At 36.1% G+C, this 13,683-nt stretch overlaps 1 protein-coding gene across 1 annotated transcript in view; it reads right to left on the bottom strand.

Moving 5' to 3' along the window:
* The window catches only part of CCDC73 (coiled-coil domain containing 73), a 111,752-nt gene that overhangs the window by 15,860 nt on the left and 82,209 nt on the right, over window positions 1-13,683 (bottom strand). The window contains exons 12-13 of the mRNA XM_005890875.3: window positions 11,066-11,179; window positions 6,872-7,006 (exon numbers count right to left, since the gene is read on the bottom strand). Of these exons, the coding sequence (XP_005890937.2) occupies window positions 6,872-7,006; window positions 11,066-11,179 (249 nt within the window). The remainder of the gene's footprint in view (window positions 1-6,871; window positions 7,007-11,065; window positions 11,180-13,683) is intronic.

Genomic DNA, 13,683 nt, shown 5'->3' with positions numbered 1-13,683 from the left:
TATACTTGGCCAAAAACAAGTCTTGGTATAGGGGAAAAAAAAAAAAGTCTTACTTAAATTTGAAATCATTAACAGAAAGATACTTGGAAAATTCTTAAATATTTGGAAATTAAACGGCAAGGTTATAGATCCAACTCATATTCATGGGTCAAAGAGCTCACAAGAGAAATTTTAAAATACGTTCAACTGAGTAAGAATGAAAACACTATACATCAGAATTTGTAGAGTGAAGCTAAAGCAGTACTTAGAGGAAAATTAATAGCTTTAAATGTTTATATTAGAGAAGAAGAAGGGCCAATAACCAATAAATTGATAACTCAGATGAAAATGACAAGTCCCTTGAAGGAGAAAAATCAGCAAAATTGACAGTGCTGGAGGTCTCCAAGTTCACCCCCAGGTTTGGTGATTTGATATAAGGACTCAAAGAACTCAATATACAGTTGTACTCCTAAGATTTATAACAGTAAAGACTGTAAAGCAAAATCAGCAAAGGGAAAAGGCACAAGAGATGAAGTCTGGAAGAAACGAGGTACAAACTTCTTTCAAGAGTCCTCTCTTATGGCATGTAGGTATAATCTGAATTTGAAATCAGCTGATTTGTATCTCCTGTTTGTGTCATTTACTCTCTCCCTTCACTCTCACATGAATTTTGGAACTAAGTTCTATAAGTTCTTCCCCACATAAAACGTTACATAATGATGACAGAAGATGAGATGGTTGGATGGCATCACTGACTTGATGGATATGAGTTTAAGCAAGCTCCGGGAGTTGGCAATAGACAGGGAAGCCTGGAGTGCTGCAGTCCATGGGGTCACAAAGAGTCGGACATGACTGAGCAACTGAATTGAACTGAATAAATTTATTCAATTTCCAAAAAATAAAAAGAGTCTTCTCCTAGTGAAGTCACAGAGGACATGCTTAATTCCTGCAGCAATAATTGTGACCACAAATGTGGACTTTTGTCTACTAGGAAGCTCATTAGAGACTTGGTGCTCAAAGCTTAATTGGCCGCTGGTCACTCTCTGCCTTGCATGTACGAAAACTACTGACTTTCAGAAAGAAAGCAGACATTCAAAGTAAACTACTTAATAGTTTAAGCACAGTGAATCACTCCTGTCTGTTAGGAAATGGTGGGAACCCTCCCCAAATCCAATTTCCAGTTATCAGTCAACAGCCAAACTGACAAGCAGGTCTTCCAGAGGCCTTTTGCAAACCTGCTATGTCAACTGTTTTCTGCACACTGGCATATGAAGAAATTGAAAATCTGAATAATCTGATAATTTAAAAGCTAAATTTGTTTCTGAAAATATTCCCACAAAGAAAAAGCCTCAATAGTTTCACCAATGAATTGTATCTAATATTTAGTAAACAACAGCAGTTCAACACAATACTCTTTAAGGAGGAAGGAACACATTCCAATTCAATTTATGTGGCTAGTATTCAGTTCAGTTCAGTTGCTCAGTCACGTCTGACTCTTTGAGACGCCATGGACTGAAGCACGCTAGGCCACCCTGTCCATCACCAACTACCGGAGTTTACGCAAACTCATGTCCATTGAGTCCGTAATACCATCCAACCATCTCATCCTCTGTCGTCCCCTTCTCCTCCTGCCCTCAATCTTTCCCAGCATCAGGGTCTTTTCAAATTAGTCACCTCTTCGCATCAGGTGGCCAAAGTACTGGAGTTTTAGCTTCAGCATCAGTCCTTGGAAGGACTGAACACTCCAATGAACACTCAGGACTGATCTCCTTTAGGATGAACTGGTTGGATTTCCTTGCAGTCCAAGGGACTCTCAAGAGTTTTCTCCAACACCACAGTTCAAAAGCATCAATTCTTCGGCATTCAGCTTTCCTTATAGTCCAACTCTCATATCCATACATGACTACTGGAAAAACCATAGCCTTGACTAGATGGACCTTGGTTGGCAAAGTAATGTCTCTGCTTTTTGATATGCTATCTAGGTTGGTCATAACTTTCCTGCCGAGGAGTAAGTGTCTTTTAATTTCATGGCTGCAGTCACCATCTGCAGTGATTTTAGAGCCCCAAAAAATAAAGTCTGACACTGTTTCCACATCTATTTGCCATGAAGTGATGGGGCTGGATGCCATGATCTTAGTTTTCTGAATGCTGAGTTTTAAGCTAACTTTTTCACTTTCAAGAGGCTCTTTAGTTCTTTGCTTTCTTCCATAAGGGTGGTGTCATCTGCATATCTGAGGTTATTGATATTTCTCCCAGCAATCTTGATTCCAGTGTTTCTTCTGGGCTTCCTCCAGCCCAGCATTTCTCATGATGTACTCTGCATATAAGTTAAATAAGGAGGGTGACAATATACAGCCTTGATGTACTCCTTTTCCTATTTGGAACCAGTCTGTTGTTCCATGTCCAGTTCTAACTGTTGCTTCCTGACCTGCATACAGATTTCTCAAGAGGCAGGTCAGGTGGTCTGGAATCTCTTTCAGAATTTTGCACAGTTTATTATGATCCACACAGTCAAAGGCTTTGGCATAGTCAATAAAGCAGAAATAGATGTTTTTCTGGAACTCTCTTGCTTTTTCGATGATTCAACGGATGTTAGCAATTTGATCTCTGGTTCCTCTGCCTTTTCTAAAACCAGCTTGAACATCTGGAAGTTCACAGTTCACGTATTATTGAAGCCTGGTTTGGAGAATTTTGAACATTACTTTACTAGCGTGTGAGATGAGTACAATTGTGCGGTAGTTTGAGCATTCTTTGGCATTGCCTTTCTTTGGCATTGGAATGAAAACTGACCTTTTCCAGTCCTGTGGCCACTGCTGAGTTTTCCAAATTTGCTGGCATATTGAGTTTTCCAAATTTGGTGGCACTTTCACAGCAGCATCTTTTAGGATTTGAAACAGCGCAAATTATTCCATCACCTCCACTAGCTTTGTTCATAGTGATGCTTCCTGAGGCCCACTTGACTTCACATTCCAGGATGTCCGGCTCTAGGTGGTGATCACACCATTGTGATTATCTGGGTCATGAAGATCTTTTTTGTACAGTTCTGTGTATTCCTGCCACCTCGTCTTTAATATCTTCTGCTTCTGTTAGGTCCATACCATTTCTGTCCTTTATTGAGCCCATCTTTGCATGAAATGTTCCCTTAGTATCTCTAATTTTCTTGAAGAGATCTCTAGTCTTTCCCATTCTACTGTTTTCCTGTATTTCTTTGCCTGGATCACTGAGGAAGGCTTTCTTATCTCTCCTTGCTATTCTTTGGAATCTGCATTCAAATGGCTTTATCTTTCCTTTTCTCCTTTGCTTTTCATTTCTCCTCCTTTCACAGCTATTTTTAAGGCCTCCTCAGGCAGCCACTTTGCTTTTTTGCATTTCTTTTTCTTGGGGATGGTCTTGATACCTATCCCTTATACAACGCCATGAACTTCCATCCATAGTTCATCAGGCACTCTATCAGATCTAGTCCCTTAAATCTATTTCTCACTTCCACTGTATAATCATAAGGGATTTTATTTAGGTCATACCTGAATGGTCTAGTGGTTTACCCAACTTTCTTCAATTTAAATCTGAATTTGGCAATAAGGAGTTCATGATCTGAACCACAGTCAGCTCCTGGTCTTGTTTTTGCTGGCTGTATAGAGCTTCTCCATCTTTGGCTGCAACAAATATAATCAATCTGATTTTGGTGTTGACCATCTGGTGATGTCCATGTGTAGAGTCTTCTCTTGTGTTGTTGGAAGAAGGTGTTTGCTATGACCAGTACGTTCTCTTGGCAAAACTCTATTAGCCTTTGCCCTGCTTCATTCTGTACTCCAAGGCCAAATCTGCCTGTTACTCCAGGTGTTTCTTGACTTCCTACTTTTGCATTCCAGTCCCCAATAATGAAAAGGACATCTTTTTTGGGGTGTTAGTTCTAAAAGGTCTTGTAGGTCTTCACAGAACCGTTCAACTTCAGCTTCTTCAGCAATACTCGTTGGGGCATAGACTTGGACCGTGATATTGAATGGTTTGCCTTGGAAATGAACAGAGATCATTCTGTCGTTTTTGAGACTGCATCCAAGTACTACATTTCGGACTCTTTTGTTGACTATGATGGCTATTCCATTTCTTCTAAGGGATTCTTGCTCACAGTAGTAGATATAACCGTCAACTGAGTTAAATTCACCCATTCCAGTCCATTTTAGTTCACTGATTCCTAAAATGTTGATGTTCACTCTTGCCATTTCCAGTTTGACCACTTCCAATTTGCCTTGATTCATTGACCTAACGTTCCAGATTTCTATGCAATATTGCTCTTTACAGCATCAGACCTTGTTTCCATCACCAGTCACATCCACAACTGGATGATATTTTTTCTTTTGCTCTGTCTCTTCATTCTTTCTGGAGTTATTTCTCCACTCATCTCTAGTAGCATATTGGGCACCTACTGACCTGAGGAGTTCATCTTTCAGTGTCCTATCTTTTTGCCTTCTCATACTGTTCATGGGGTTCTCAAGGCAAGAATACTGAAGTGGTTTGCCATTCCCTTCTCCAGTGGACCACATTTTGTCAGAACTTTCCACCATGACCTGTCCATCTCGGGTGGCCTTACATGGCATGGCTCATAGTTTCACTGAGTTAGACAAGGCTGTGGTCCATGTGATTAGACTGGTTAGTTTTCTGTGATTATGCTTTTCATTTTGTCTGCCCTCTGATGGTGACGGATAAGAGGCTTATGGAAGCTTCCTGATGGGAGTGAATGACTGGTGGGTCTTGTTCTGATGGGCGGGGCCATGCTCAGTAAATCTTTAATCCAATTTTCTGTTGATGGGTGGAACTGTGTTCCCTCCCCGCTATTTACCTGGGGCCAAACTGTGGTGGAGGTAATGAATATAATGGAGACCTCCTTCAAAAGATCCCATGTAGGTACTGCTACACTCAGTGCCCCCAACCCTGCAGTAACCCTGCTGCATGGCTGGTGGCTACTATTACTCCGATACAAAAACTAGACCAAAAGCATGAAAAGAAAAAATGAACAAAAACTACAGATCAATATTCCTCATCAATTCAAAACCCCTGACATAGCATTAGCAAATCTAGCCATATATTAAAAGGACAATAGATATCTCAGGAATGCAAGGTATATTTGAAAATCAATCAATGTAATTAATTGTTAATGTTGACACATTAACAGAATAAAGAAAACAGAATGATCTTATCAACAGATACAGAAAAAGCACTTAACAAAATTTTGAACTGTGGTGTTGGAGAAGACTCTTGAGAGTCCCTTGGATTGCAAGGAGATACAACCAGTCCATTCTAAAGGAGATTAGCCCTGGGTGTTCTCTGGAAGGAATGATGCTAAAGCTGAAACTCCAGTACTTTGGCCACCTCATGTAAAGAGTGGACTCATTGGAAAAGACTCTGATGCTGGGAGGGATTGGGGACAGGAGAAAAGGGGACGACAGAGGATAAGATGGCTAGATGGTATCACCGACTCGATGGACGTGAGTTTGAGTGAACTCCGGGAGTTGGTGATGGACAGGGAGGCCTGGCGTGCTGCAATTCATGGGGTCGCAAAGAGTCGGACACAACTGAGCGACTGAACTGAACTGAACTGAATACCTATTCATGATAAAAACTCAGCAAACTAGGAACAGATGGAAATTTCAATCTGATAAAGAGCACATATAAAAAAAAATCTATGACTAATACTGGGTCACGAAAATCTGTTGGAGAAGGGATAGGCTACCCACTCCAGTGTTCTTGGGCTTCTCTTGTGGCTCAGTTGGTAAAGAATCTGCTTGCAATGCTGGAGACCTAGGTTCAATCCCTGGGTTGGGAAGATACCCTGGAGAAGGGAAAGGCTACCCATTCCAGTATTCTGGCCTGGAAAATTCCATGGACTATATAGTCCATGGGGTTGCAAAGAGTCAGACATGACTGAGTGACTGTCACTTTCACTTTCAATAGACTATGAAATGATGAAAGACATCTAAGATGAAAAGTTAAGCAATCATGTCCACTTTTACAACTTTATTTAACACTGTACCTAAGAGTCCTAGCTAGTGTAGTACAGTAAGTTGAGGAAAAAATAAAATGCATAGAGAAGAAAAAGATGTAAAATTCATCTGCCTTAAATTCTCAGACAACATACTATGTACAAAGAAAACTCCAAAGTTCAACCAAGAAAAACATACTACGAATTAATTAAAATGGTAAAAGAATACGAAGTCAATGTACAAAGATCAGTTTTAACCCTATCTCATAGCAAGAAACAATTAGAAAAACTCATATTAAAAATACTGCTTATACTAAGAGCCCACAACATGAAATATTCAGGGGTAAATTTAACAAAATACTTGCAAGACCTATACAATGAAAACTACAAAACATTTCTGAGCGGTATTAAAGAAAATCTAAATAAATACAAAGATATACCATGTCATGAATTGTATGTTAAGATATAAATTCTTTGTAAATTAATCTATATATTCAACACAAGCCAAATTCAAATACCATAGACTTTTTCTTTTAGAAACTGATAAAACTGATTCTAAAAGTTATATGGAAATGCAAAGGACTCACAATAGTCAAAACAATTTTGGAAAAGAACAACAAAATTGAAGGAATTATACTACCACATTTTAAGACTTTTTATAATGCTACATTAATAAAGAAAATGTTAAATTGTCTATCCACAAATGTATATGCTGAAATTGAAGATTCATGTCCAAGAAATGATTCTTAATCCTATGTCATATTGTATAAAAAATTAATTTAAAATGTACTACAGACTATATGCTTACACTCATTTTTAAAAGTTGAGAAAGTGAAAATATAAACCATGGAGAAAATAATCATCGATGGTCCTAATTTCTTTTAAGAGGTTATACCCCACATACTTGAATTTTACCTCAAACTTCTTGTCTTCCTCAAACTTTTTCTGATCACATAATTCATCATAATCTTCTTGTAACTTAGTATGAGTTTCTTTAAGTGATGATAACTCATTTTTAATCTCATTAATTTCTCCATTAAGTTCTTCAACCTAATATATAACATTTAACCAAAATGAACATGTATGTAAATTAGTTGTGTATAAAAATACTTCATTAACACAAGTGTTTAGAAATTGTAAACAATGAAAATATTCCCCAAGTAATTACTAATATTAAAAGCTACCATTTGTTGAATTGTGCTGAGTACTTAATAAACATAATTTCATACTCTTAAAAATCAGCTCCCAACTTACAGGTGAGAAATGTGAGGCTCACAGACGTTAAGTAAGTTGCCCAAGATCAGGTAGAAAGAAAGTGATAGTCAAGATTCAAATGCAAGGCTAAGCCTAGGAGTTGTGCTCTTAAGTACTACATTAAATCACTTCTTGTTATAGATGAAAAATTAATTAACTTTTATAAAACTTACTATAAAAATTCTGTAAAGGTTACCATTTCATTGCTTTCTTAAAGTTTTGTTTTCTTGTTGCAAATTAGATACACAGATTTCAACTCAACTAGATGAAGAATACTGAGTACTAAGTACTACAAGCGACATCACTTTCCTTCTTTAATTTCACTCCTTAACAACCAGACTTCTGCCCTCATGTTCTACTAACTTTTTTTTCTATTATGACCTGCAAATTAGCAAAAGGACTTGTTCCAAGTTTCATACCATTTAACAGCATTGTAGCACAACTGTGTAGACTACTTATTTTCAAACAGCCCCTTTTCTTCATTTCATGGTACCACTCCCTCTTCATCCTCCTACCTTTCTCACTGTTCTTGTCAGGCTCCCTCTCCCACATTAACCACTCACAAAATCCTGGCATTCCCCAAAGCTCTTTCTTCTTTAGCCCTCTCTTCAAGTCTTCCACTCCTTCCATAGATGATCTTATTATACCTTCAAATTTCATCTCTATGCTATGCTATGCTATGCTAAGTCACTTTAGCTGTGTCCAACTCTCTGCGACCCCATAGACGGCAGCCCACCAGGCTCCCCTGTCCCTGGGATTCTCCAGGCAAGAACACTGGAGTGGGTTGCCATTTCCTTCTCCAATGCATGAAAGTGAAAAGTGAAAGGGAAGTCGCTCAGTCGTGTCTCACTCTTAGCGACCCCATGGATTGCAGCCTAACAGGCTCCTCCGTCCATGGGATTTTCCAAGCAAGAGTACTGGAGTGGGGTGCCATTGCTTTCTCCATCTCTATGCTAGTAAGTCTTAAATCTCTATCTCATCTCCCAACCTCTTGCCTAAGATTAGATTCATGTTGCCAAATACATGATATAAATTTCAAGTCCGATGTCCTGCAGTCACTGTAAGTTAAGCAATTTCCAAACTAAACTCATTTTCATCCACCAAATCTGCTGCTTCTTTCACATTCCTTATGTCATTTAGTGATATTATTCTGCTAATCTGCATAAATTATTATACTAATCTCAGAATCAGAGTTGACTCCTTTCCCTTTTAAAATCCATTATATATAAAATGTGATTAATCCTGCTAATTCTACCTCCAGTCCTTCTTGCCTCTGTCTCTTTTCTCTGTATTCACTGTTGTTGTTGTTCAGTCGCCCAGTTGTGTCCGACTCTGTGCAACCCCATGGACTGCAATCCTCACTACTGTTGCGCTAATTCACATCCTCATGGGCTCATGGTTAGAATATTCTTCTTATTGATCTCTTCCCATAATGCTATTCTCCATACTACTGCAAGAGTTATTTTTCTAAACTGCAGATCTAAGTCACTTTTCTGCTTTAAAAATCTCAATGGCTTCCCATTACTTATAAAATAAAATTCAATTTACTTAGAAAAGAACTCTTCAGAAGATGATTTCAACCTCATTTGCAATGTCACATTCTAGATCAGACCATTCATCCTTGAGAAAGCAATCTCATGCCTCCATCATTATCCCCTTTCTTAAATGGAATGCCAACAGAGTGGAGTGAGAAGTATAGGAAGCAGGCACCTTCTGTCTGGTGAAACCCTATTCATCTTTCAAGTCCAAATTCTAGGGCCATCTTTTCTCTAAAACTTTCTACAACCTAGTTAAACAATACAATTTATTTTGTGCTTTCATAGTAATTTGTTAATACTAATACTACTAAAAACACTTCATACTATTGTAGTTAATAATTACCTGTCTTTTGAGAGTGTGAGCTCTTTAATAATCTTTGTATTTTAGGCACCTTTGAAAATCCAGCACCTAGTATAGTGCCTAACACATAATAGATGCTCAACAAATGTTGTGAATTGAATTTCTTTTGTGACACCCCCTTTCTCTAAATAATTTCTGAACATCTCCATTTATTACTGTCTTACCTATAAATATCTATTGGCTATATAACTGGCCAAATAAAAGCAGGTATACATACCACATTCTTTATGACATTTCTATGAATTTTAAAATATATTGTCTAGTAATATTCACTGTTTGATTTGTACAGTATTCTTTCACTATTTAAAAAAACAGCAGTATATATGATTTCATCTTATATTTGTTACTATCTTTTAGTTTTTTAAAAAACCTATCTTGATCTGACCTCAGTAGCAATACTACAATTACCCTTCACTCAAGAGTGGTGAAATGCTTACAGAGAGACAGAAATACAATTAAAGAGTAGATCTGACCTCCCACTCAAGAAAACTCCTATAGAACCAAAGCAGCTTTTAAAAAATTTAACTATGTTCTGTTTAGTACTGAAGCATGAAATGAAATGAATGCAGATGCTAAAAATCCTAAGACAAAACCAATTTCATCCAAATTATAAACAGGTCTCACCAGGAAAGCTGAATGCTTATTTCTCTTAATTCAATTGACTCCTGCCCTCCCCACACCCCCTGCCCCGACCCAGGGGAGGAACATAGCTGAAATATCACTAGGAAAAATACACGTTTACTTTTCTTATCTCAACTAAGTTTGGGGGGCATGATTGGCATATTCAAGTTTATAGTCTCTTTTTACATCATAGTTTTCCTTACCCTGACAGTACTATTTCCATGGTCTTTTAAACATTAGAAATGAGACAGAAGTGTTAGGATGCAAGGCAGATTAGCTGAAGCTAAAATGAAAATTACTATGTTTGTTGCTTAATGATGAACTTTACCTATATGGGGATCATTAAGCATTTTATAGTATTCTGATCTAATGAATTACAAAATACTTTTTGAGAATTTGGTAAAACTTGTCAAATTCATCAGTGAAAATCTGATCTCTCCAAAATACAAATTAAGAGAACATGTTAGCTGCAAATGGATCAAAAAATCAAGAATTACTTTTATAACAATTTGTATCAAACAAACTCAACCACAGAATAGTACACAGATATATATTATTACAAACTATATTAACACAGTGTTAGAATTTTATAGTATAACTAGTATAATACTTTAAAATATCTTACTTTCCCAAAATATAGCTTCATAAACTTATAAATAATTACCCTCCATTTTTTTTTTTTTAGTTCTTTTAAAAGAATTGAAGGCAATAAAAATAGATAATAAATAGAACAACTGATTTTGGGTTCACCAGTCTTTAAAGTGAACCTTATATTTCACAACTTTATATTACTTTACATGTTTTATTATCTACTTCACTGAAATTAAAATTTACTGTAAAATAAAAGAGTTGTGCCTTAAGCAAATAATGTTAATAACATAACAATTCTCTTGATAAAATGTTAATACTAAAGAACCCAACTACTGTATACATGTTCTAAACATGGCTTTAATATGACTCAATGAAACTGCTGAGGAAAGCCAAAGAGATCAGCTAACAATAATACTGATATAATTCCTTATTATAACCATTTATTAAAACACTATCAATAGGTTTATGAAAAGGAAAATTAATTTTTGTCACCTATGAAAAGTCATACAAAATACATATAAATATACACATGTATATGTGTGGTTTTTCATGTATGAAAGCATTATAGAAAATTTTATTAAATTTAGCTTTAAAAACATTCACTTTTTAGAAATACAAGTGCAAGAAGAAAATGTGTCTGACTTTATTCCTACAATATTTTTGCAATATTTTCTTAGCATTTGTTATTTTAAATGTCTACAACTACTTAAAATATTTAAAAATTTTACTATTAAATAAACCTACATGCTTCTTCCAGGTTCCTAGTGCTTTCTCATGCTCATTTTGAAGATTAAGGAACTTTTCTTCATTTTCTTTTACCTTCTCCCTTTGCAGCTCATTATCTCTTTCAAGGGTCTGCAATAAAATTAATTATCCAAAAAATAATCAATACCACATTAATGAATTTTGATGTGTTTTATGTTGCTTGGACCTTTGCTTCTAACATGCTGAAAGTGCCATACAGATCAGTGATAATGTGCTATCTCAACAATAATTTTCATAAATTAACAGAAAGGTGCTTATAGTTTAGTTAACAGGAAATAGGGGGAGGTTATGAAAAAGAAATGGCTATAAAAGGGTATAAAAACATTGCCATTATTCAGTTTCACTGCATAAGTTTTAATGTACTGAAAAAAGTAATATAAAGTACAGCACTGAAAAATATGAAATGTAGCATAATCCAGCCTAACCCTACTAAAATTTTTTAACTATCACAGAATATATTTTCCCTATCTATTTATTTCAGAAATTAATTGGCTGGAAAACTCTTAAATACAATTAAAATTTTTAATTTCAAATTAACACTTTTTTAGTAGAACGTCAGTATTCACTAATTAACTTATTACTTCATAAATTAACATATTATACATTCACTACCACACTCTCCTCTTCCCTTCCCCAAAAAACCTTTAAAGAGTAAAATTATCACTGTTTTCTAAGACAAAGGTTTAAAAGATACTAAACCAGTATCACCAATATTATTAGGTTTCTTCAGTATCTGCTGATAATCCAAGTAAAATTCTGTAAAAAGACAAATAGTAAAACTCTAGCTGCATCTAATGTATCTGGAATTTCTATGTTAGTTTGTTTATCATTACTAAAGCTAAGTACATTCAGGGCCAACATCCAAGCCACACAAAGGATACAGAGAGAAAAGGCAAAGTTTTCCTCTACTGGTTTTCCAGCTCTCCCCACCAGAGGTAAAGTAGTTTCTTGTGTATCCTTTCAAAAATTGTCTATAAGCATACAAGTATATATCTTTCAAATCATACTATACATACTCTGTTGTGCTGCCATTTGCTTTTCTAAAAATATGAGTAATATATCTTGCTTAACTTCCATATCACTATTAAGATCTCATTTTAGAGGCTTCACAGTATTTCAACTATTTAAAAAGTCCTCAATTACTACACAGAATATCAGTATGTGATGACATAATTATGCAAAATTTTGAAAACATTTGATAAAACAATTTTAACACAAAGATTCTCCTCTGGCTCATAAAGAACCATGCAATTTGAGAGCACTCAATGAATACCTATTTTGACTGTCTCTATTTTAGGACAATGTAAATGTTTTTAAAGAAGTCATGATTTCATCTTGATTTATAGGTAATATGATTTCATCTTGATTTATAGGCTTCCCTGGTGGCGCAGAGGTTAAAAGGCCTGCCTGCAATGTGGAAGACCTGGGTTCGATCCCTGGGTTGGGAAGATCCCCTGAAGAAGGAAATGGCAACCCACTCCAGTATTCTTGCCTGGAGAATCCCATGGATGGAGGAGCTTGGTGGGCTACAGTCCATAGGTCGCAAAGAGTTGGACATCACTGAGCAACTTCACTTTCACTTGTGATAATAAGTTTCTAAATATATACAAGGGTATTATTTAATAGGTGCTTAGTACTTTAACATTCTAACAAATATTTACAGTATCTATTTATATTAGTAACACTATTTTAGAAGACAGACAAATCAAAAAATTCAGAGGAGATATGGGAGAGTATACCACAGAGTATCCTAGTAAAAATAAATGACCGAAAGTATTATGTTCTTAAAAAGCACATTAGATATATCAGTCATTTCCTGTCTGTAACTATACCCCCATCTAAAAGAAAGTGCCTGTATCTGGTATTCTCTGTTTCCATGTTTTGGAGACATTCCATCCTTATCCTACAATGTGAACTGACTGTTCTTTCATCCTGCTACACTGATCAAGCAATCTTTGAGAATTTCCTTTTTTCTTCTGTGGTGGGTCTCCTGTCTCCTAGATCCCATGATTTCCTCCTGGTTTATTCCCTTGTCTTGGTAAAGCAAGCTATTACTTTTTGATAAAGCAGACAAGTATCATATTTTTTGAAACCTTGCATGTCTGAAAGTATGTTTATTCTACCAATACTTAATTTGTTTGGCTAAATACAGTACAATTCTGTTTTGGAACCTCTGAAAGCATGGTTCTATCATCTTCTACCTTCCAGGGTTGCCAATGAGAAGTTTGAAGCCATTATGTTGCCATTTTCATTTTGGACCTTCATAGGTGACCTACTTTTTTTGCCCGTCCCCCCCACCCCCAGAGAGTTTTATAATATTCTCTTTTAGTATGAAATTTCATAATGATATGCATTGGTTTAGGTAAGCAAAACAAACTCAGATCCTTCAATTCTGGGTTACTTTCCTGCATTATCTCTTGGGTCATTTGCTCTCCTTCCACTCTCTCTGTTCTCTCTGAAACTCACCAGACCTCTTGAACAACCCCCTCATTTTCTTCCTTTCCTATTTTCCGTCTTCTTGTCTTTTGGTTCTACTTTCTTATTTTTTTATGTTATCTTCTAAACTTTTCATTGTACTTTTTATGTATGCTAATATA

The sequence above is a fragment of the Bos mutus genome, chromosome 15 (genome assembly GCF_027580195.1).
Source record: "Bos mutus isolate GX-2022 chromosome 15, NWIPB_WYAK_1.1, whole genome shotgun sequence".
NCBI classification, from domain to species: domain Eukaryota; kingdom Metazoa; phylum Chordata; class Mammalia; order Artiodactyla; family Bovidae; genus Bos; species Bos mutus.
This window is presented reverse-complemented; position numbering and strand designations above follow the sequence as displayed.